The sequence below is a fragment of the Haliotis rufescens genome, unplaced genomic scaffold (assembly GCF_023055435.1).
Source record: "Haliotis rufescens isolate VD_foot unplaced genomic scaffold, xgHalRufe1.0.p SCAF_2, whole genome shotgun sequence".
Classification (NCBI taxonomy): Eukaryota; Metazoa; Mollusca; class Gastropoda; order Lepetellida; family Haliotidae; genus Haliotis; species Haliotis rufescens.
Genome location: NW_025963890.1, coordinates 53,126,181 through 53,151,730, shown reverse-complemented (window position 1 = coordinate 53,151,730; position 25,550 = coordinate 53,126,181). Strand labels below are relative to the sequence as shown.

General features: G+C 44.2%; 2 protein-coding genes across 3 annotated transcripts in view; one reads left to right on the top strand and one right to left on the bottom strand.

The window, feature by feature from the left end:
* Positions 1–10,578, top strand: part of LOC124125429 (FRAS1-related extracellular matrix protein 1-like) — a 74,215-nt gene extending 63,637 nt beyond the window's left edge. The window contains exons 4-11 of one of the 2 annotated variants that reach the window (XM_046488739.2): positions 1,337–3,937; positions 4,454–4,656; positions 5,481–5,630; positions 6,062–6,180; positions 6,500–6,760; positions 6,956–7,106; positions 7,538–7,708; positions 7,876–10,578. In XM_046488739.2, the coding sequence (XP_046344695.1) occupies positions 1,337–3,937; positions 4,454–4,656; positions 5,481–5,630; positions 6,062–6,180; positions 6,500–6,760; positions 6,956–7,106; positions 7,538–7,708; positions 7,876–8,183 (3,964 nt within the window). In that variant the 3' untranslated portion in view covers positions 8,184–10,578. The remainder of the gene's footprint in view (positions 1–1,336; positions 3,938–4,453; positions 4,657–5,480; positions 5,631–6,061; positions 6,181–6,499; positions 6,761–6,955; positions 7,107–7,537; positions 7,709–7,875) is intronic. The other variant, XM_046488740.2, reaches the window with a different exon arrangement.
* LOC124125427 (A disintegrin and metalloproteinase with thrombospondin motifs 6-like) overlaps positions 9,463–25,550 on the bottom strand; it is a 62,124-nt gene continuing 46,036 nt past the window's right edge. Inside the window, exons 20-24 of the mRNA XM_048400145.1 lie at positions 24,381–24,510; positions 19,840–20,044; positions 19,045–19,221; positions 18,025–18,172; positions 9,463–16,629 (exon numbers count right to left, since the gene is read on the bottom strand). Of these exons, the coding sequence (XP_048256102.1) occupies positions 16,505–16,629; positions 18,025–18,172; positions 19,045–19,221; positions 19,840–20,044; positions 24,381–24,510 (785 nt within the window). The 3' untranslated portion in view covers positions 9,463–16,504. The remainder of the gene's footprint in view (positions 16,630–18,024; positions 18,173–19,044; positions 19,222–19,839; positions 20,045–24,380; positions 24,511–25,550) is intronic.

Here is a 25,550-nt window from a genome sequence, read left to right as displayed (position 1 = left end):
ACGTGTTGCATGCAGACAGTGACGTGTTGCATGCAGAAAGTGACGTGTTGGATACAGAAAGTGACGTGTTTGATGCAGAAAGTGACGTGTTGCATGCAGACAGTGACGTGTTGCATGCAGATAGTGACGCGTTTGATGCAGATAGTGATGTGTTTCATGCATACAGTGACGTGTCGGATGCAGACAGTGACGTATTGAATGCAGATAGTAACGTGTTTGATGCAGACAGTGACATGTCTGATGCAGACAGTGACGTATTGAATGCAGATAGTGACGTGTTTGATGCAGACAGTGACATGTCGGATGCAAACAGTGACGTATTGAATGCAGACAGTGACGTATTTAATGCAGATAGTGACATGTTTGATGCAAATAGTGACGTGTTTAATGCCGACAGTGACGTGTTTGATGCAAATAGTGACGTGTTTGATGCAGAGTGTGACGTGTTGGATGCAGATAGTGACGTGTTTGATGCAGACAGTGACATGTTTGATGCAAATAGTGACGGGTTTGATGCAGAGTGTGACGTGTTGGATGCAGATAGTGACGGGTTGGATGCAAACAGTGACGGGTTGGATGCAGACAGTGACGGGTTTGATACAGACAGTGACGTTTTGGACGCAAATCGCTTATTTCCAAGCCAAATGTGACGTTGGTCTGCCGGCTATTATGATCAGCTGTGACTGTACCACGTGACATCTGACTCCAGCCAAGACGTAAATCTTCCTTGTTTCAGTAAGTCGTGTTCAGGATGTTATGTTTTGTCTGAAGACAACTCGGTACTACTGTTAAGGAGACGGGGCTGTTTCCAGCGTCAAGTTCAGCTGGAGTGATAGGTGTTCGTGGTTGCGTGAGGGGTTTGGGTATATTTTACGTTTGCTTCAATCTGTAGGCACGTAGTGGCATGATGTGGTTTGACACTGCACATCAACATTTACTTTTAGAACATTGATATATTGCTTCTTTTAATGTAATACACACTTTAGAGTGTAGGCTAAATATAAAAGACACTTTAGAGTGTAGGATATATATTTAAGACACTTTACAGTGTAGGATATATATGTAAGACGCACTTTTGAGTGTAGGACATATGTAAGACACTTCAGGGTGTAAGATATATATGTAAGACACTTGAGGGTGTAGGATATATATATTTATATATATATCATATATATGTAACTTCTTTAACAGTGCGTTGCATGTACAAAGCTCTGGATAAGATTGCATAATGAGAGTTCTTCTTTAAATCTAAAAACAAAGATTCTTCGACATGTCAATGATAACACTAGAATATGCAACACAGGCAAGTTATGTGTTTTTGTCCAATTGTTTGCAGGTACGTGCATGACGGGTCCGAGATTATCCTGGATACTTTCACGCTGAGTGTGTCCGACGGCCTCAACTCTGCCACCAAGGTCATCTCGATCGACATTGTCCCGATTGATGACGAGTCGCCACAAATGACCAACAACCTCCGTCCCTTCCTCATAGTCTCAGAAGGAGGAGACGCCATTGTGACGCAGAGGACGTTGTCCGCCACCGACGTCGACACAGACGAATCGTCTCTGGTGTTCCTCATCGTCAGACAACCCAAATATGGAATCCTCCAACTAGAGGCCCAGCCGGTCACCAAGTTCACCCAGACAGACGTGAAGGAGGGGAAGGTCAGCTACCTACACACCAGCGGAGAGATCGGGATTGCGAAGATTCAGGACGTTGTTACATTCATTGTGTCCGATCAGAACTTCCTCCCGTCCGCAGACATGCCTATGTATGATCTGAACATCACAGTCACACCCGTCAACAACCAGAAGCCCACGATCAGCCTGGGGAACCCCGTGTTTGTGTCTGAAGGCGAGATCTTCAAGATCACCAGCGACATCCTGAGTGTGTCGGACCCAGACTCCAGAACCAAGGATATTGAGTTGATGATCACCAAACAACCTCAGTGGGGCTTCCTGGAAAACACCAAGCCTAGTCCAGGGTCGGAACGAAGCAATGCCGGCGTCCGCATCAACATGTTCAAGTTCCGCGACGTCCTTGACGGCGCCATCAACTACGTACAAGCTAACCATAAGGGCGTGGAGCCAGTGAGGGACGAGTTCAGTTTCTACGCAACAGATGGAAAACTTAACTCCCCTACAGAAAACATTGCCATCACCATCGTCCCAGCTAACGATGAGGTTCCAGATCTGATGTTGAGAGACTTTTCCGTTCCCGAAGGAGGCAGCAAGATGATTGACCAGTCCATGGTGGACGCTATTGACCTGGATATGCCCAAGGACTCCCTCGTCCTGACTGTATCCCAGCGGCCTGAACACGGGAACATGGTGATGATGCTGCGTACACGCAAAGGGGGGGTGGAGACCGACATCCACGACTTCACAATCGATGAACTCCACAGTGGCATGCAGCTGAAGTACGTTCACGACGGATCCGAAACCTTCTCCGACAAGTTCGCCGTGACAGTGTCTGATGGCAAACATGAAATCAAGAGGGTCTGTAATGTCTCCATCAAGTTAAACAATGATGAACGCCCAGAGATTATCAAGAATGCAGGCTTACACCTGGACTATGGAGAGTCTGCTCTCATCTCCAGCGTGGTTCTCCAGGCCACGGATGAGGACAACGGAGATGCGCAGCTGTATTACATCGTTGTCCAACTGCCCAGGAAGGGGTTCCTCCAGTTCTGCCCCGACCCCTTCTCTAACAATCTGGCAGTGGAGTGTCGGGACTTTCAAGAGGGACAAAACTTCACCCAATACGACGTGGATCAGAACAAGATCCGCTACATCCACACCACCAGCATGGGCAGCACCGAGACCGACAGCTTCATGTTCGTCCTCACTGACAACAGATACAAGCGGCCTGAGGAGACATTTGAGATCAGGATAGCCAACTCCAAGAAAGCCAACATTGCCCTGCTGAACCGAGGCATGGCTGTTCGTGAGAGTGAGCGGGTCGCCATCAGCACGTCCAACTTGAGTGCTTCTGATGAAAGTACCAAAGCAGAAGAGATTGTGTTTGCGGTGATCAGAGCCCCTAGACTTGGCCAGATTGAGTACATCGACCGCCCATTCACGCCTATCAGTAGTTTTACACAGTTAGACATAGCATCCCAGAAGGTTGTTTACAACCACCTGACAAAGAACGACATCATTGAGGACTCCTTCACCTTCACTGTCACCAACGGACTCAGTGAAGCCAAGGACGGCGAGTTCAGGATCGTCATCCAGCCTCTGGATCAAGTACTCCCCACTCTCGTGGCCAACAAACTGCTCGAAGTCCTACAGGGCACCGAGGAAATCTTGACCCCACTCCAGCTCAAGGTCACTGACCCAGACACGTCAGCCTTGAACCTCACGTTCGTCATAGCTAAACCTCCAACCTATGGCAAATTGTACAACAGGGGAGTCCCCATCAAGAAGTCTTTCACACAAAATGAAGTAGATCTTGGCTTTGTTACTTACGAGAGTGATGGCACTCGAGCTGGTCTGGATAACTTCCTCTTCAAAGTGAATGATGGCCGACACGAGGGGTTCCTCATTAATGGAACACTTCAGTCGAACCCCGCCATGTCGAGTATCTTCATCAAACCCCTCATCGAGGATGCCCCCAAACTTGTTACAAAGAAGCAACCAAATAACCTGGAATATTTTGGGGGACAGAGGTATGGCTATGTTCTGACAAACCGTATTTTGCGAGTGGTAGACAGCGACACCGAGAGCTCGGGGCTGATTTACGTCATGCTGCAGAAACCGAAACATGGACATATTGAAAACACTGCATCCAAACGATTCGTGAGACGTCGATTCACCCAGCAAGATCTTGATGATGAAAGCTTGATGTACATCATCAACAAGGCGGACAAGTCCACCAATGACAGTTTCACCTTCAAGGTCGAAGACAGTCGAGGCAATGCACTCGAGGACCAGGTGTAAGTAGTCATGGCTTTTATATCCATCAGAAATAAATTAATTGAAACTAATTTTGTAGGTTCTGAATAATTGGATTTGGATCAATCAAATGCTAACATGTATTTGGTTTTTAAAGCTTATCCTATCTTATCTTAGAGGGCACGTGTGCCCAGTCGTCTAAGCCGCCGCAGTTCGCTGTGCAGAGTTGCGTCCCTTGGGCACGCCAGAAACCTATGATTGTTGGTTCGAATCCCGGTTCGCCGCGATTATGTTTCTAGGTTTGTCAGCACCATACCCGTGCTCGCAGGTTTCCTCGAAGTGGTAAACGTCTAATACGGCTGCATCACTTCGGGCTTTCCTCCCACATTAAGCTGACACGCCGTGATATAACTGGAATACTGTTAAAAGCGGCGTTAAACCCAACTCACTCACCACTATCTTATCTTAACTCTATCTTAGCAGTAGATTTTTGTCGAGAAAGTAAAAAATCCTTCACACCGTATCATCTGCAATGTCTGTATCTATTTTATTGCTAGGTTTGAAATGAAGTGGTCTAGAATTGAATTCATAAAGGAGGATGTTGTTGTTTGCGAGAACGTTGGTACGTTGTCCGTGACGTTGCAGAGAACTGGTGCTATTGACCAGTCAGCATTCATTGGAATTAATGTCCGCCAAATGTCGGCGCGGAGAGATGATGACTTCTCGCCAAGTTCAGCAAAACAAGTTCAGTTTGACCCTAGTAAGTTGATTGATGCCTCGCAAATACGATTACAATTCTGACATTGCATTTGTTTTTTACTTACATTAGTTACAATTTTCATTACTATTTTCTTTCAATACAATATTGCAATAAACACAATGTTCATGAAAAAAGGTTATCTCCCTAAGGGACCAGTTCAAAAGTTTGATGTCGGATAAAATCTTAATTCCCTAAGTTGTAGATGGAGGGGTTAACGACCCTGCAAGTTTGCCATCCGACAAAACCAACTGAACTGATTGATCAGTGTTTTTTATACAGTAACTAAGCTAAACCGATCCTATTTTCATTCATGTGTTGTATGAGTTGTCATTAAATACACCAAGTCTTTCCATAAGGCGAGTTTTATCATCGCCGGTAATAGTCTATCTAGTGCAGTGCGTAATATATATCATAAAAGATCATATATTATATATATTACGCACTGCACTAGTTAGACTATATATATGATGGCAGATTTGATCTATAAAATCCCTACAAATGATTGGCAACGCCTAGAAAGTAAACGTCATTCGATAAACGTTCCGAGAAACAACAGAACAAAACACGAGAATGCGTGACAAAAGAGGCCCACTAAATTTCAGAATTGAGTTTTGTGGGGGGTTGGGTATTTATCCGACGTCGAACTTTTGAACTGGTCCCTAAAGTGGTCACCAGTACAACCTTCTAACTTGTATTATGCTTTGAAATACCAGACATTCCGTTAAATAAGAAATACACTGCATACACTACACATTGTGCTGACATATTGTATGGAATGAGGAACCCTTTTAAGCATCTGACTTAACGAGTGTTTGTTTGCCCAGGTAAATCTCAGGCCACATGGGACATTACCATTAAAGATGACGGCATCGAGGAGAACAACGAGAAACTTCGACTCATCCTCACCGACCCCATCAACGCCGTCATTGGAGACCAACGCAAACTACGACTACGGATCATCAACGCTGAACACGGTCAGTAAAACACGCACCTTCTTTAAGGTCAACTTGATTTTGTAAGAGAATCAGTTTTGCATACCGTGTTGCAGGTGTGTTGTGATCAGGTGAGCTACAAGACTTATGTGTGTGTTGTGTTGTTTTCCAGGTGAGCTACAAGACTTATGTGTGTGTGTTGTGATCAGGTGACCTACAAGACTAATGTGTGTGTTATGTTGTTTTCCAGGTGAGCTACAAGACTTATGTGTGTGTTGTGATCAGGTGACATACAAGACTTATGTGTGTGTTATGTTGTTTTCCAGGTGAGCTACAAGACTTATGTGTGTGTTGTGATCTGGTGACATACAAGACTTATGTGTGTGTTGTGTTGCAGTTGAGATACACGACTTATGTGTGCGTTGTGATCAGGTGAGCTACAAGACTTATGTGTGTGGTGTGTTGTGTTGCAGGTGAATGTCCCCAGTACCTGGGAATGGTGAGCAAGAACCGTGGGGAGGACCAGATGACTATTGAGGAGAACATGTTCGTGCCCTCGCGCACCGACGTCAACAGAGACACCATCGTCACAGTGAGTCATACCTGATATTTGTGTCATTGAGAGACGCATGGCATCTGTGTGGGGGAGCGCAGCGCCTGGGGTCAGTCTGCTGTTGATCCAGTAGCCAATCTGTAAACTTTTTATGGGGATAATGCAGCTCTTAATATTAGAAAATTACTATTTTTGTTAATTTGTCTACAAAGTATAACAATACCTGGGATTGTCCGTCACACTCAGTTTCTCACTGAGGTCATACATGAAGTATGAGGTTTTCTGTAAATACTCATTTGAACAAGACAATAAAACACAAACAAGACCTATTTTGCCAAAATGCATGTTTTCATTCCAGTACCACAAAGTGAACAAGTTGGCTCCAGTAAACACGTTCGATAACGCATTCCTAAACACAGAGCCTAAGACGGTAGTTGACAAAGGCGTCGGAACCCAGCCCAAGCCTGCGGGAAAGAAACGGAAACAATCGAAGAAAAATCGCAAAAGGAAAAAGAAGGATAAGAAAAATAGAAAGAATAAGAGAAACCAGTCTACGCCGAAATCCCCTAAGAAGGACCCCAGTCCCAGCTCAGCTCCAGTGAAGGTATATAAATCCAAGGTAGAGAAGTGTGTTGTTGACATACTATCAGGGATAGGTTCAGACAGAGCCTGTTCTTGTCTGGGCTATTGCTAGCCACTAAAGGCTTCAATCCTCATTCTCGCGAGTCTGTTTCATGTCTTGGCAACTTGGTGCAATATATCCCATATTCCCACGATAAATCACATTATAGTACAATGTCTACCATGTTGACAGAACATCAAGAAGTGCACGGCATCAACGAAAGACCTTCTGACGTTCGATAGTTTCAAGCAGCAGCTCCTGAAATGTAACGGCAAAGAATGGCTGGTGTGGACATCCGTCTCCAGCAGTGACGAGCGGCCGCGCAGCAGTCTGTGTCAAGCAGGTCAGTCATGTCACATAGGCGTCAAACATTAAAGGTGATATATGTGTAAAGTAGGTCATTCACGTGACGTAGCGTGCCAATGGATCACAGGATTAATGTGTAAAGTAGGTCATTCACGTGACGTAGCGTGCCAATGGATCACAGGATTAATGTGTCACGACTTTGGTACTGCTTTGTTGGCGCTGGTACATTTGTTTTCAAATATATATATTGGTATCTTGTTGTATTATATTTTCACTTACATATCTAAGATTAGGTAATTGTCAATAATTGTTTCACGTCATATGTAATGTCCTTATAAACAGAGAGAACACGTGACTGCTGACAGCTCTTTCCCCTGTCAACACCCATAGGTAATTGTGCAGGAAGATTATCTGCTGTGGTCAACACACGAGGACATTTTGTGCAGGAAGAATGATCTGCTGTTTCAGGCTGGAGTGAGTACGAGGGCCGATGCTACAAGTTCATGAACGACAAGTTGCCGTGGGACGAGGCGGAACAGCTGTGTTTTTCCTCCTACCAAGCCCACATGACCAGCGTCCACTCCATCAAACATCTCAAGTGGCTGTTTGAGCAGGCAGGCAAGAAGTCCTTCTGGATCGGTCAGTACACATTCTGATACAGGGGTTGTCCTTCTGATTCGGTAAATTCACTTATTCCATCAATACACATTCTGATTATGGGGATGATCTATGTAAATGTAGTCAGTACCCACTCTGATTCTGAAACATACATAAGCTGGTCCACTCACCTACCTCTGCTGTTCCAGGCCTGAACGACAAGCGACAGACAGGCGTGTGGAAGTTTATCAATGGCGACCCGGTGGGAGTGACCAACTGGAAGAATGGCCGACCCCGGGTCAAGAGGATGCTGCACAAGAAAAACTGTGTTGTGGTCAAGAAGCGGATGAAGTGGAGGAACAAGCACTGTGACAAATACAATGCCAGGTTTATCTGTGAACTTAGTGTCAAAGGTCAGCAGGCACGCCAACACAAAAGGTCACGGAAAGGACCTTCTAGGAGACATGTTCGGCGGGACCGCAAAGTCAGGAATGGAGGGGGTTTCTTCTTCGGTTGAAAGTGCAAATATTCGGCCACCAGGCAGCCTGTTAAGCTCAAATATGTATGACTGCCATGAATCAGTTGTAGCCAGTCGGAACCGGCAGTTGGCAGAATAAACTAGTGATGACCAGTTAGACAGATTAGACTTGTTCAAACAAGACGCAACTGGTCCGACCTGTTTTTTTTGGTCTGTCAGGAACTGAGAGTTCAAGGCCAGTACCAGAGCCCAATGTTCAACCTTCATATGCTAGTACAATCTGGATTAACTGCCATACCTGGAGACTGGTGTCAGTTTCAGTGACGTCAGGGTCACAGTCACCGACTTGGAGGGCAGCGTTATGATGTAAAAGTGATGGATTCCTCCCCTGTATTAAATACTAGATGTACATGTACGTTCTGAGAGTTAGCTCACAGTGGCGCTTCCTAGAGTAGGGGCAGCGCTGGCACAACCTGTATACAGCACCCGGCACCAGATTCACAGACAACAATATAAAATACGATCCTCCTTAACCTCTAGTTGTATCCATTATTTGTCTTTGTAAACTTGTAAAGTTCCATTGAGGAAGTGGGATATGTTCTTGGAGCGCTGGGGTTATCGACAACCATGCCTCCAGTGAAGATCATTCGGGAGAAATGTTCAGGAACAAGGATTAAGGAGGAACGCATTCTGTAACGTCGTCAGAGCAAGACCTCCACAAGCCTCCGTTTATTCTTCACTTAGTTTGTAATCCGGTGCCATGTGCTTGTGTACAGATCATGTGACCTACGGCTGCCCACGTGTTTCAGCAGCAGCCATTGTGTCCTATAGTTTTGTATCAAAACAAGATGGTGGCACAGCCGTGTTTACAGAATATTACCTCCACCCAAAGGGGTGGGTTGGGTTTGCTCAGATATTGTACCCGATATTCTCCTGGGTCTTGCTGTCCAGCTAGACCTAAAGCATTAACATAATACAAAGCATAATGAAAGAACAAAGCTCATAGTAGTTTATTGCCATAATCACGAGCTACAAGACCGCACAGCTGTAGAGACTATACAGACGCAGAGAAATGTGGACATTGTCTTTCAAAGCTGACAAAATGGCTTCAGGTTAAGTATTAGCATGTACACTGTATTTCAACTTATCCATCCTAGGTCGTAGTATAGGCAGTCGATGACAAAAACGTTAAGTAAGTTTTCATTAGGTGAGAGGTTGAAAGTATATTCCGGAAACCAATATGTTACTTTGAAATCGGCGAGAATTCTAAATGTCTACGGCAAGATAACATATTTAGTGACCTTTTCAATATTTTTTCCAAGGGTACTGTTGTTATGGCAACTTGATGTTTTATCCAGGAGGTGAATATTGATTGATTGCACACTGATTTTCATCCTTATTCAAACTGCCACGTAGTATTTGAAGCATTGCTTGTTTAAATGTTGTTTATTTAAGAACATGTTGTTTCTTCCGGGCATCGCCTTAGTTCACAGTAAATCCAAAGATAATAACATTTAATCTAGAAGTAATAACCGCCAGAATAGAATTTTTATATAAAACATAATTGCATCTTTGTAGAGCGACGTACTTTGTCATATGAACATATTAATTTGCAAACTTTTCCAGACTTATGGCTTTGACCATCAAAGTTGTTAATTGTATTACATCTAGTGACCTCCTGTGAACTTAAGCGCGATGGCTCCATGGTAAGCAATACATGAGCTATGTGATGACTTGTTTAGATGTAAATATACTGTCCCCATATACTACCTATAGCGGCTCCACAGCGTATATATCCTGTACATAGTTCAACTAGCAAAGTCCTACCACTACACTATGTAATTTAATACATCACATATTACAAATACTGAATCATGTCAATGCAATTGAAAATTTGAATATCCTATTCATTAATATGTAAAAAAATATTCTTTTAATCTTACTAAATCAAGTTGGGAAAGTGAAGACTTGGTAAACATTTCTCTTCCGTGCATTTTCTTCTCTGACATGTGCATATCAGTGTTTTTTATAGGATGTATTTCGTCCAACATATCAACCAATATATTATCGATTATCAATTGAAGAGGACTTTAGACCTGGCCATGCCTTGGTTTCAGCACGTCTTATCAAGCACGTATATAACGAAGTATACACATTTCCAATCGTAGTTTCTACCATATGAACTAATCACGTGTCCAGTGCAGGGTGTGGAGTTGGAGGTGCCCCGTGTGGGGCAAGCCTAGTGCTAATGGTGAAATCCAGTCCCTTTGGGGGCATATTAATATAACATACAGTTTATGAAATAAGGTTGTGTTCAACTTTTATAATTTCTTTTGTACAAATTTGTATATTTGTAGCCATGTTTAGCTGTGTCAGTATTTTTGTCATTCTCTTGTCTGTCACCTTCCTCTCAATAAAAACATCAAAATATGTCCACTTTCTTCAAGCAATGGTTTGTTCAAGTTGAAAAAGGTTGGGTCAGAAACAATCCAGACTGGCCCTACATGATTGTCCTCATTAGTTAACATATTAGACTGGCCCTACCTGATTGCCCTCATTAGTTGACATATTAGACTGGCCCTACCTGATTGCCCTCATTTGTTGACATATTAGACTGGCCCTACATGATTGCCCTCATTAGTTAACATATTAGACTGGCCCTACCTGATTGTCCTCATGAGTTAACATATTAGACTGGCCCTACCTGATTGCCCTCATGAGTTAACATATTAGACTGGCCCTACCTGATTGTCCTCATGAGTTAACATATTAGACTGGCCCTACCTGATTGCCCTCATTAGTTAACATATTTGACTGGCCCTACCAGATTGCCCTCATGAGTTAACATATTAGACTGGCCCTACCTGATTGCCCTCATTAGTTGACATTTTAGACTGGCCCTACCTGATTGCCCTTATTATATAACGTATTAGACTGGCCCTACCTGATTGCCCTCATCAGTTAACATATTAGACTGGCCCTACATGATTGCCCTCATCAGTTAACATATTAGACTGGCCCTACCTGATTGTCCTCATGAGTTAACATATTAGACTGGCCCTACCTGATTGCCCTCATTATATAACGTATTAGACTGGCCCTACCTGATTGCCCTCATCAGTTAACATATTAGACTGGCCCTACCTGATCGCCCTCATTAGTTGACATATTAGACTGGCCCTACCTGATTGCCCACATTTGTTGACATAATAGACTGGCCCTACATGATTGCCCTCATGAGTTAACATATTAGACTGGCCCTACCTGATGCCCTCATTAGTTGACATTTTAGACTGGCCCTACCTGATTGCCCTCATTATATAACGTATTAGACTGGCCCTACCTGATTGCCCTCATCAGTTAACATATTAGACTGGCCCTACCTGATTGCCCTCATCAGTTAACATATTAGACTGGCCCTACCTGATTGTCCTCATGAGTTAACATATTAGACTGGCCCTACATGATTGCCCTCATTAGTTGACATATTAGACTGGCCCTACCTGATTGCCCTCATAAGTTAACATATTAGACTGGCCCTACCTGATTGCCCTCATGAGTTAACATATTAGACTGGCCCTACCTGATTGCCCTCATTAGTTGACATTTTAGACTGGCCCTACCTGATTGCCCTCATTATATAACGTATTAGACTGGCCCTACCTGATTGCCCTCATATGTTAACGTATTAGACTGGCCCAACGTGACTGATGTATCTGTACACCAGTGTCTGCACCAGGGATTGCTCACCTTGTAAATGCGGATTAGTTGCCTTGCTATAGGATCACTGGACTTTCCACCTGTATGTATGTTTTCAGAATACTGGAGCATGCTGGTTAAATAGCCTTGGTATTACTCCTAGATATCTAAAGCTGTAGATGAACTGTAGCACATGATGCGACGACTATGCAGCAGGATGCAGCCTGGCATACTGACATACTATGAAAACGCATAACCGATTTTCGAGTGGAAGAAAAAAACATGAGACATAGCTATGGGTCAAGTGTAATTCTTTAGCTATGGGTCAAGTGTAATTCTTTCTAAATGACATGGTGAATACAGTATTTTGTGTGGCCTCCATCAGCCCTGACACAAGCGTGGATACGTTGGGGCATGGTGTCACAGAGACGAGTGATAAACGCCATTCGAATGTTTCTCCACTCTTGCTGCAAGGCCAAAGTCAAATCTGCAACATTGGCTGCGTTAAAACGTGCGTTTATTGCTCCCCAAACCATGACACTGCCACCGCCATATTTTTCTCACTGTCTGACAATGCATTGACGTAACGTTCACGACGTCGTCGATACACAGTTCCTCTGCCGTAGACAAATGATATGCAATAACGTGACTCGTCAGAAAGCACTACGGAAGAAAAGCTATGGTTGTCCATGCTTTTGGGCAAATTGACGTCGGGCCTGCCGGGGTCGGGGCTGCAACACTTGGCAACGGCTGTCTGTGAGGTTTCTGCCCTGAGCCCAAGAGCACGCTCATTCTAGTAAACTCAGTGGTGACATCGTTCCACATCTCTGCTGTCCTCTTGATGCCGGTGCCTTGTAGCATCCGACTCCAGGGACTGCATGTTCATTTGTATTTTGAGGAACAGTTTGCTCTGGCAATTTTGATGAGGGAAGATTTGTTTTCGTAAGCTTGTCCGCTTCCAGAAACACCAAACGGGATTTGACATCCGACAACGGGCCCAACATACGCCCTTCTGTTGCATTTCAAACTTTCACCAGTTCATTAATATTTGTTTTCATAGTTTGTCTGTATATATGCACCACAACAATTTTTAAACGCAATGTTGTCATCAACTACTGGTACCCGGGTATAAATGATGCCCCCCCTTTTCACCCCAACGCTCATGGCTGTTACAGCTATCATCAAGAAGGAAGAATACTAAGTGTAAAGTCAAATCACAACAAATATCAACTTCTCCGTCACAACAATGTTTTTTTTGCAACTACGGAGTTTATTTTACAGAATTTACGTTTTCCAAACATGAACGCAGGGGAGCGGACTGAAGGCCATATACACCTCACAGAAGGCCATATACATCCCACTGAAGGCCATATACACCTCACAGAAGGCCAAATACATCCCAATGACGGCCATATACACCTCACAGAAGGCCGTATACATCCCCATGAAGGCCATATACACCTCACAGAAGGCCATATACATCCCAATGAAGGCCATATACACCTCACAGAAGGCCATATACATCCAACTGAAGGCCATATACACCTCACAGAAGGCCATATTCATCCCAATGAAGGACATATACACCTCACAGAAGGCCATATACATCCCAATGAAGGCCATATACATCCCAATGAAGGCCATATACATCCCACTGAAGGCCATATACACCTCACAGAAGGCCATATACATCCCACTGAAGGCCATATACATCCCAATGAAGGCCATATACATCCCAATGAAGGCCATATACATCCCACTTAAGGCCATATACACCTCACAGAAGGCCATATACACCTCACAGAAGGCCATATACATCCAACTGAAGGCCATATACACCTCACAGAAGGCCATATACATCCCAATGAAGGCCATATACACCTCACAGAAGGCCATATACATCCCAATGAAGGCCATATACACCTCAAAGAAGGCCATATTCATCCCAATGAAGGACATATACACCTCACAGAAGGCCATATACATCCCAATGAAGGCCATATACATCCCAATGAAGGCCATATACATCCCACTGAAGGCCATATACACCTCACAGAAGGCCATATACATCCCAATGAAGGCCATATACATCCCACTGAAGGCCATATACATCCCAATGAAGGCCATATACATCCCACTTAAGGCCATATACATCCCACTTAAGGCCATATACACCTCACAGAAGGCCATATACATCTCACAGAAGGCCATATACATCCCCATGAAGGCCATATACACCTCACAGAAGGCCATATACATCCAACTGAAGGCCATATACACCTCACAGAAGGCCATATACATCCCACTGAAGGCCATATACACCTCACAGAAGGCCATATACATCCCACTGAAGGCCATATACATCCCACTGAAGGCCGTATACATCCCAATGAAGGCCATTTACATCCCACTAAAGGCCATATACACCAAACTGAAGGCCATATACATCCCAATGAAGGCCATATACATCCCACTAAAGGCCATATACATCCCACTGAAGGCCATATACACCTCACAGAAGGCCATATACATCCCACTGAAGGCCATATACATCCAACTGAAGGCCGTATACATCCCAATGAAGGCCATTTACATCCCACTGAAGGCCATATACACCAAACTGAAGGCCATATACATCCCAATGAAGGCCATATACATCCCACTAAAGGCCATATACATCCAACTGAAGGTCGTATACACCTCACTGAAGGTCATATACCCCTTAATGAAGGCCATGTACATCCAACTGAAGGCTATATACATTCCACTGAAGGCCATATACACCTTACTGAAGGCCATATGTACCTCACTGAAGGCCATACACATCCAACTGAAGGTTATATACATCCCACTGGAGATCATATATACCTTACTGAAGCCCATATATACCCCACTGAAGGCAATATATACCTCACTGAAGGCCATAAACACCTTACTGAAGGCCATATATACCTCACTGAAGGCAATATATACCTCACTGAAGGCTATAAACATCTTACTGGTGGACATATACTGAAATGGTTCATACAGAAAGACTTGATGCAAGTCTTACTACACTATTTAAAGGATGGGTCGTGTTTAAACCAATACATCCGACTGGCCAACACACAATAAATATGTTACAAATCTTGATATGTATAATAATACAATGTCTTACAACACAAAAACTGAACCACGACCAATACCTACCTAAAAAAACATGCCACAGTTGCTCCGAACTTAAACAGTGAGTGAGTGAGTGAGTGAGTGAAATTGGGTTCAAAACCGCCTTTCCCTCATCATCCATCCAGTGCATCGGATCTCCATTCTAGTAGCCTATGCACTGGAAACACTCGACACCACGCATTTGTTGTGAGTCGGGTTCGATTGAAACAACGTCACAGCTAGACGTTCAATTAAATGACACATTTTTTTATGATTGAAACAATCAGTAATCGACTTCACATTTGCGTGCCACCAACAAAAACTCTTAATACTCACAGAAACAACCCAGCTAAACCTTCCTTCAGTCTTATGATTCAATTTAATACATGGAGGACTCGATCGGACGAGGTCACGACTTTGAGTGTTAATTTATGCAGAACTAACGTTCAGAAGAGATCGTCTGACTGGCTGTTCGATTTTAAAATCACGAGCGAGAGAACAAAACTTTGGTGTCGAATATGTCCAGAGGAACTATCAGAACAGAATCGAGATTGTAACCCATTGGTAACAGAGTATTCCGCTACCCTACTGACCAAAGTGAAGCAGTTCTTCGATGATCATGATCAGCGTATCCTGACATTTGTAAGGGACCCAACTCTGCAGTGAACTGTAAGTCCGAGGTATGTTGCTTGTGTTATTTCATGTTGACCAGACACCACGTGACCGGAAATGATATTCAATATAATGGTAAAACAAACCATTTGTGTAAACATTTAAATTGATCTGAATATATATAGTTCCTCTGGTCTAATAAAAGAAATCCTTTATAATCACAACACGATAAACCTACATCAGCGGCCTCTTGTGCCAATGGTTTCAATATATACACACAGGCATTAACCTCTCAAGGAGCGGTGATTACTCAATGAGACAAGAAGATCGGCTGGGATGTCCCAGGACGAACTTGTAGTCATGTCTTATTCGTCCAAACAGTAGAACATTTAATGACCATATCGTGAACATTTGCAAGTCGATTTGTTTTGTTTACAAATAGTGACAAATTCTGAAATCGTATTTTGAATTCCGACACTTTCTGAATACTAAGTACAGATACTGTACACCTTATTGTTGAAGACTGGACGCTACATTGACTAAATACAAATACTGTACACCTCGCTGTACTATGACATCAGGCACTGTACACCATCTTCTGAAAAGCACCTCTTGTGCCATCTAAGTCAATAAAGTTTGTGTTTGAAACAGGCATGTCTTGGCCAAACACACACACCAGTCGTTATTCCGAGCAGGACGAACACCGCTCTCTCCGGACTGAGGACCATACAACACTGTCTGAGTGCTGATCCTGACTTCAAACCACATCTTCTCCCTCAAACCGGTTCTGTTTCAAAAGAAAGAACTCTTCTCGGAAAACAATTTCGTTACTGAGTTCTTAAAATCTCATCTGGAAAATATTTGAACCAGTTTCGTTTCTGAGATTTATAAACCTCAGCTGAAATTTAACCAATTTTGTTCTTGAGGGCAGAGCAAGTCTTGCAGCACATCTTCTGGAAGTATTCCCGGTCACAGAACTGGAACTTGAGGACGAGTGGACAGTAGGCTACCTTGTATTTGTCCTCGCACACTGCAAACACGGGCATCGCCATTACAAAACGTCAACAAAAACACAAATGTCGCAATTATATAATGTAAATATATACACTCGCCATTATATAACGTCAAAATAAACACGGGCATCGCAATTATATAACGTCAATATAAACACGGGCATCGCAATTATATAACGTCAATATACACTCTGACGTCGCCCTTATATAACGTCAACATAATCACAGACTAGCCATTATATAACGTCAAAATAAACACAGACGCCGTCATTCTATAACGTCAATATAAACACTCCTCATTATATAACGTCAAATATAAACACGGGCGTGTCATTATATAACGTCAATATGTACACGAGCGTTGCCATTATGTAACGTCAACATAAACACACGCGTCATTACACAACTGAAATATAAACACGGGCTTCGCCATTACATTAAATAAATATAAACACAGGCATCGCCATTATATAACGTCAATATAAACACAGACGTCACCATTATATAACGTCAATATAAGCACTCGCCATAATATAACGTCAATATAAACACGGGCATCGCCATTATATAAAGTCAATATAAATACAGACGTCCCCATTATATAACGTCAAGATAAACACAGGCATCGCCATTATGTAACGTCAATATAAACACGGGAGGCCCTTTTATGTTGTCATTTTCCGAATGACATCGACATTAACCATGACCATTTATAAAACTTATACATCAATCTTTAATCAACAGTAAAATATTATATATCTGCCTCGGATCAACATTCGATCTATACCGTTAAATATTTATGGAGTCTTAGTATATTCAGAGTGTTTGAACTCTTTACTGCAAGGCGACGCCTCGTGCTGTTTCGATATGGTGTTCGACTCTTGACCTTTAAGCATGAACTTTCTGTGGCCAGCATGTTGCGAAAGATCAACACTCAATTGTAAGGCGACTGGGTAAGAGTGTCGGTAATCACACTATCAACCACCTGTCTGCCTGGGGCAGACACACAACTGACCGTCCAACCCTACCTACAATGCTGGTTATCACGGCTCCCTCCTGTACGGTTTAAAAAACGTCTCATGCAAAAGTGCGTCACATGAAAACAGTCGATATTTACGCTATAGATATCCACGTCCGTTATATGAAGGGAGTCCTTATTTACGGTATAGATATCAACGTCCGTTATATGTAGGGAGTCCTTATTTACCGTATAGATATCAACGTCCGTTATATTAAGGGAGTCCTTATTTAATGTATATATATAAACGTTCGTTATATGAAGAGAGTCGCTGTTTAGGGTATAGATATCCACGTCCGCTATATGAAGGGAGTCGTTATTTACGGGTTAGATATCCACGTCCGCTATATGAAGGGAATCGTTATTTACGGGTTAGATATCCACGTGTTCTTACCGTCCTCGTCCTCCGGCTTGCAGCTACTGTCACACCGTCTCACTGTGTCCGGCTTCGTCTTGACCGTGCACTTGCTGCTGGTTTGTCCGGAGAAGGCGCGACATTGCGCGTTACGTCTCTGCTGACCCGGCCCACACTCCGGGGAACACTACAACAACACCGTGGACGTGTACGACATCGCGGTTGTGATATTTCATAATATGTACAGTTTTCATAATATGTACAGTTAGGTATGAAACATCGCCCGCTATAGATTTCTCTTTCACGAAGGGTTAACACGGAGCCCAGTGGTGTAAGCTACAGCCACCCCCTGAAGAGAGCCGTGTACAGGTTCCAAAAGTTCGAATCCGAAATCCACTCGTGAACAATTCATTGCCTTGGCTTTTGACATGAAGAGAATAATCTTTATAGATAAAATACATACAATTTCAATTTCATAAAAGAAATGGTTTGAGTAGAGAATGTAGAGCATCACTGGATGAGTTAACCTCCATTTGAAAGACCACAGCGTTGTAAAATTTTACCACAGCACATAGTAAATTTGGATCCGAACGACAATTTCAATATGGCTGCCGTTACGACCATGGCAAAAAATGAAATCTGATTTTAGTGAACGATAAACGACTAATTTTGAGAAGACGCAAAGAATGCGGAGTAAAGAATTCAAACGACATTTTCAATATGGCTGCCCATTCGTCACCACTCGCCCCTTTCCGTAACCTGCTATTCGGCTTGTCCCGAAATAACACGAGTTGATCACGAACGTATGGCTGCCGTTACGGCCATGTTTTGCTCACTCAAATCCGATTTAATTTTAAACATGGCCGTAACGGCACCCATACATTCGTGATCAACTCGTGTTATTCCGGGACATAACTCAGACTAAAAGCGGGAAGGTGTGGGGTGGGGTGGAGAAGACCGAACATAGCTCAATTGAACATACGGTTCAGTCGTCAAGATACAGGTAAACTAACACCCCCATCCCCTTCCCCTTCCCACTCCCCACACCATGGCGCTCACCGGTCCCCACTCGCCCGTCACCCACTGAGGCGGGGGGCATTTCTGGTTGATGCACGCCATCCTCGTGGATGGCTTCTCCGCGGCGTCACAGTTGTCCTCGTCGACGTACGTCTTCCCATCAGTCGTCATACAGAACACACGGCGAGTCTTCTCGCCCGGCCCGCAGCTGGGGTTACACTACAAGCACCATTGGAACACGTTACAAGCAACAACTACCCAGGGGCAGATGTAATGGATGTATATGTAGTATATATGTTTACTCCTTACTCCTTCAATAAGAGGCAAATTAACATTTGCAGGAGGAGCCCTGCCCCTTAACATTTTGACCAATAGCTTTCCTTACTGGATATACAAACTATATTTTCTACTTGAAGTATTAATACCACATCTTCTAGTTTCACGTTGGTAAAACTGACCCTTTTTGTTGAATAATTGTCTGATATGGATAATACCTGTATGTTTCTATTCTTCATCATAAATACTTTTCCTTATACTTTTTTTGTTATTCCAAATAATCTCATTGTATATATCAATATGGTTTTCCAAAAGAGAATATGGTGCCTCCCGCCGTGATATTGCTGGAATATTGCTAAAAGCGGCGTCAAACCATACTCACTCACTCCAAAAGAGACGTCCATATATTTAAAATTCATTTGTAAAAAAGTGGAAGTATAACCTTCAATTGGGATAAATCAAAATTAGATTCCAACTAAAACTGCCGTGAACCTACATATTCATATGTGTTGTCCTCCAACGTCCCTCCCTCAAATCTCCTTCACCCCCCCCCCCCCTCACCTCCGCCCACTCCTCCGTGAACCAGACCGACGGACATTCCTTGCTGCCGCACTTCTTCTGAGACACGGGTTTTTTGGCCTTACACTCGGAGTCGTCCTGCACCACCTGCTCCGTCTCCGTCACACTTTGCACACATGCCACGGTGCGGGTCTTCCTTCCCCCGCCACAGGTCGTCGTGCAGTCGGACCACAGGCCTATGGACCACCTGGAATAAGACAAGATGATATTAACACTCGACCCACAGTCGAAGTACAGACCTATGGACCACCTGGAGTAAGACAAGATGATATTAACACTCGACCCACTGTCGAAGTACAGACCTATGGACCACCTGGAGAAAGACAAGATGATATTAACACTCAACCCACAGTCGAAGTACAGACCTATGGACCACCTGGAGTAAGACAAGATGATATTAACACTCGACCCACTGTCGAATTACAGGCCTATGGACCACCTGGAATAAGACAAGATGATATTAACACTCGACCCACAGTCGAAGTACAGACCTATGGACCACCTGGAGTAAGACAAGATGATATTAACACTCGACCCACTGTCGAATTACAGGCCTATGGACCACCTGGAGTAAGACAAGATGATATTAACACTCGACCCACAGTCGAAGTACAGACCTATGGACCACCTGGAGTAAGACAAGATGATATTAACACTCGACCCACTGTCGAATTACAGGCCTATGGACCACCTGGAATAAGACAAGATGATTTTAACACTCAACCCACAGTCGAAGTACAGACCTATGGACCACCTGGAGTAAGACAAGATGATATTAACACTCGACCCACAGTCGAAGTACAGACCTATGGACCACCTGCAGTAAGACAAGATGATATTAACACTCGACCCACTGTCGAATTACAGGCCTATGGACCACCTGGAATAAGACAAGATGATTTTAACACTCAACCCACAGTCGAAGTACAGACCTATGGACCACCTGGAGTAAGACAAGATGATATTAACACTCGACCCACTGTCGAATTACAGGCCTATGGACCACCTGGAGTAAGACAAGATGATATTAACACTCGACCCACTGTCGAAGTACAGACCTATGGACCACCTGCAGTAAGACAAGATGATATTAACACTCAACCCACTGTCGAATTACAGGCCTATGGACAACCTGGAGTAAGACAAGATGATATCAACACTCGACCCACAGTCGAATTACAGGCCTATTGACCACCTGGAGAAAGACAAGATGATATTAACACTCGACCTACAGTCGAATTACAGGCCTATTGACCACCTGGAGAAAGACAAGATGATATTAACACTCGACCTACAGTCGAATTACAGGCCTATTGACCACCTGGAGAAAGACAAGATGATATTAACACTCGACCTACAGTCGAATTACAGGCCTATGGACCACCTGAAGTAAGACAAGATGATATTAACACTCGACCCACAGCCGAATTACAGGCCTATGGACCACCTGGAGTAAGACAAGATGATATTAACACTCGATCCACAACCAAATAACAGGCCTATTGACCACCTGGAGAAAGACAAGATGATATTAACACTCGACCTACAGTCTAATTACAGGCCTATTGACCACCTGGAGAAAGACAAGATGATATTAACACTCGACCTACAGTCGAATTACAGGCCTATGGACCACCTGAAGTAAGACAAGATGATATTAACACTCAACCCACAGCCGAATTACAGGCCTATGGACCACCTGGAGTAAGACAAGATGATATTAACACTCGATCCACAACCAAATAACAGGCCTATGGACCACCTGGAGTAAGAAAAGATGATATCAACACTCGACCTACAGTCGAATTACAGGCCTATGGACCACCTGGAGTAAGACAAGATGATATTAACACTCGACCCACAGTCGAATTACAGGCCTATGGACCACCTGGAGTAAGACAAGATGATATTAACACTCGACCCACAACCAAATTACAGGCCCATGGACCACCTGGAGTAAGACAAGATGATATCAACACTCGACCCACAACCAAATAACAGGCCTATGGACCACCTGGAGTAAGACAAGATGATATCAACACTCAACCCACAACCAAATAACAGGCCTATGGACCACCTGGAGTAAGACAAGATGATATCAACACTCGACCCACAACCAAATAACAGGCCTATGGACCACCTGGAGCAAGACAAGATGATATTAACACTCGACCCACGGTCGAATCATAGGCCTATGGACCACCTGGAGTAAGACAAGATGACTTTAACACTCGACCCACAGCCGAATTACAGGCCCATGGACCACCTGGAGTAAGACAAGATGATATTAACACTCGACCTACAGTCGAATTACAGGCCCTTTGACCACCTGGAGGAAGCAAAGAATATATACTGAACCGCAAAAGAAACGTTCCCCAAAGTAACATTGCATGAAAAGTTGTCATTTAAATATCTGGGTAATTTTTGTCAAAGTTTCTAAAATTTAATATTACCTCGTCCGGACAAAATGAAATTTGATGATAAAAAAACAAAGCAGATGACAATAAAACCGATCGCCTAAACGCATCACGGCAACGGTCATGGTAACCCGATGCACGTGAGTTCCATACAAACTGAAATGCACATGCGTTCCCCCATTTATTGCCCTATATAAATCCCACCAGATAGGATAACATTCATTTGTTATTGAATTGCTACCACATGCCAAGATTGACAAGAAATCAGCGACACCAAGCCCTTGGAAGATTGCAAGCTTGACAAACCGCCCGGCAAGTAGCCAATGCATTTCAAGTCCCCGTAAGAACCATATGCAGGCTCCAGCAACGGTACCAGACCACCAATACTACAGATGACCGACCGCGTATTGGAAGACCAGGGGTCATCACCCGACGTCAGGATCGTCAGATTGTGCGACAGCATCTTCAAGCTCGCTTTGTTACTGCAGCGGAAACTGCTCGACAGACCATGGGGACATACCAGCGACACATTAGTGCGGACACCGTGCGTCGATGATTGACGAGCAGACACCTCCACTGTCACAGGCCACACCGAGGACCCATTCTGACACCACGTAATCGTCGGGTCCGTCTTCAGTGGGCAACACAGCACCAGCATTGGCGCCACCAGCAGTGGAGAAGAGTCCTCTTCTCAGACGTGAGCCATTACTGTATCTCAACAGCAGATGGCAGAGAGAGTCTGGCTACGCCGTGGGGAACGTTATTCGGATGCTTGTGTTGTTGAGAGAGACTCGTGGGGTGGTCCGAGCATCATTGTGTGGGGATGGAATTGGTCTTGCACAGAGGGTCAGCCCTATGGTCTTCCAGAACATCGGTCCTGGGAGAGGCAATGGTGTCACAGCAGCTCGGGTACATTGATCAAGTCTTGAGACCACACGCCATACCTCATTTGGCACGTCGCCGCAACCACGAGTTTCAGCATAACGCCTGTGCCCACACTGCGAGAGCAATAAGACACTTCCTCCAGCAGAATCACATCATGAACTGCGTCAGGCGTTTCTCAGAGTATGGGCTCAAGTGCCATTCAATCTATAGACGCTGAACGGCAGTAATCAATGCACATGGCGGACACACGAGATACTGACTTGTGATGCCATTTTCTCAGAGACTAGTGTTGTGTTTTACTTTAAGAACATTTGACACTTTAATTTCAACCTTGATGATCAGTTTTGCCAAGTTTCATCTTTTTAATATGATTCAAAGTATGTTTACAGTGTTTGGACAAGTAAGGTTTCTCATATATATATCCATGGTGACGTTTCTTTTGTGGTTCAGTATATGAACAGTTGACCACCAGTCATCCAAGAATTACCCCACTTTGAAGCAACAATCTAACATGGTTACCCCATAGTGAACCAACAGTAGGCTAAATGCCTACAGACTACATTGCGGGTGACAAGACACGTGACCAAAAGTCATCATACATTGTCCACATCGCTCAATGGACACGATCTAGTAAATATCGAAAAATCTTAGATAATTAGCCTTCGTGGAGTTGGGTAGGAGGGACTCGCCTCACAGTCGGAGAACAGGCCCAAGGATGATCAGAAAGAAGACATGGTATAACAACCACAGTCACCTAGCAGTCAAACCACAGTCACCTCACAGTCACCTCACAGTCACCTCACAGTCACCTCACAGTCACACCACAGTCACCCCACAGTCACCTCACAGTCATATCAAAGTCACACCACAGTCACCTCACAGTCACCTCACAGTCACACCACATTCACCTCATAGTCACACCACAGTCACACCAGTCACACCACAGTCACCTCACAGTCACACTACCGTCGCTTCACAATCACACCACAGTCACCTCACATTCACCTCATAGTCACACCACTGTCACTTCACAGTCACACCAGTCACACCACAGTCACCTCACAGTCACACCACAGTCGCTTCACAATCACACCACAGTCACCTCACAGTCGGACCACAGTCACCTCACAGTCACCTCACAGTCACCCCACAGTCACCTCACAGTCACCTCACAGCCGGACTACAGGCACAAGGACGATCTGAAGTGACAGCATGACGTACTGTGTGGGACAGGCCTCCTCGTTGCAGTACTTCCGGTGGTTGCTGGGTCGAGGCTGGGGGGAGCAGTAGCCCTCGTCCACGGGGACCTTGTCCACCTTCCTCACACACGTCGACACCGCCGTGCTCACACCTGCATCGACGACACAAACAACAACAGCTACAGGCGATGTTCCAAGTAAAGCATAGTAATTAAACAGTCCTGCTGCAACAGTTAGATCCTTTTCACGCATAACACAAGCCACCTGTTCCCTACAAGACTGGCGTTAATCTGTAATACATTTGTGATGTTACTCCATCAGTCAGCTATGCCCAGTGTTACTCGGGTGTGGTGTTACTCATGTGTAGTGTTACTCAGGTCTAGTGTTACTCAGATATGGTGTTACTCAGGCATGGTGTTTCTAAGGTGTGGTGTTACTCAGGCATGGTGTTACTCAGGTGTGGTGTTACTCAGATCTGGTGTTATTCAGGTGTGGTGTTACTCAGGTGTGGTGTTACTCAGGTCTGGTGTTCCTCGGGTGTGGTGTTACTCAGACCAGCGTTACTCAGGTGTGGTGTTACTCAGGTGTGGTGTTACTCAGGTGTGGTGTTACTCGGGTGTGGTGTTACTCGGGTGTGGTGTTACTTAGGTGTGGTGTTACTCAGATCTGGTGTTACTCGGGTGTGGTGTTACTCAGGTGTGGTGTTACTCAGATCTGGTGTTACTCATGTGTGGTGTTACTCAGGTCTGGTGTTCCTCGGATGTGGTGTTACTCAGACCAGCGTTACTCAGGTGTGGTGTTACTCAGGTGTGGTGTTACTCAGATCTGGTGTTACTCAGGTGTAGTTTTACACAGGTGTGGTGTTACTCAGGTGTGGTGTTACTCAGATCTGGTGTTACTCGGGTGTGGTGTTACTCAGGTGTAATGTTACTCAGATATGTTGTTACTCAGGTATGGTGTTACTCAGGTGTGGTTTTCCCTCAGACCTAGTGTTACTCAGGTATGGTGTTACTAAGATGTGGTGTTACTCAGATCTGGTGTTACTCGGGTGTGGTGTGACTCAGGTGTGGTGTTACTCCGATCTGGTGTTACTCAGGTGTAGTTTTACACAGATGTAGTGTTACTCAGGTGTGGTGTTACTCAGATCTGGTGTTAATCAGGTGTGGTGTCACTCAGACCTGGTGTTACTCAG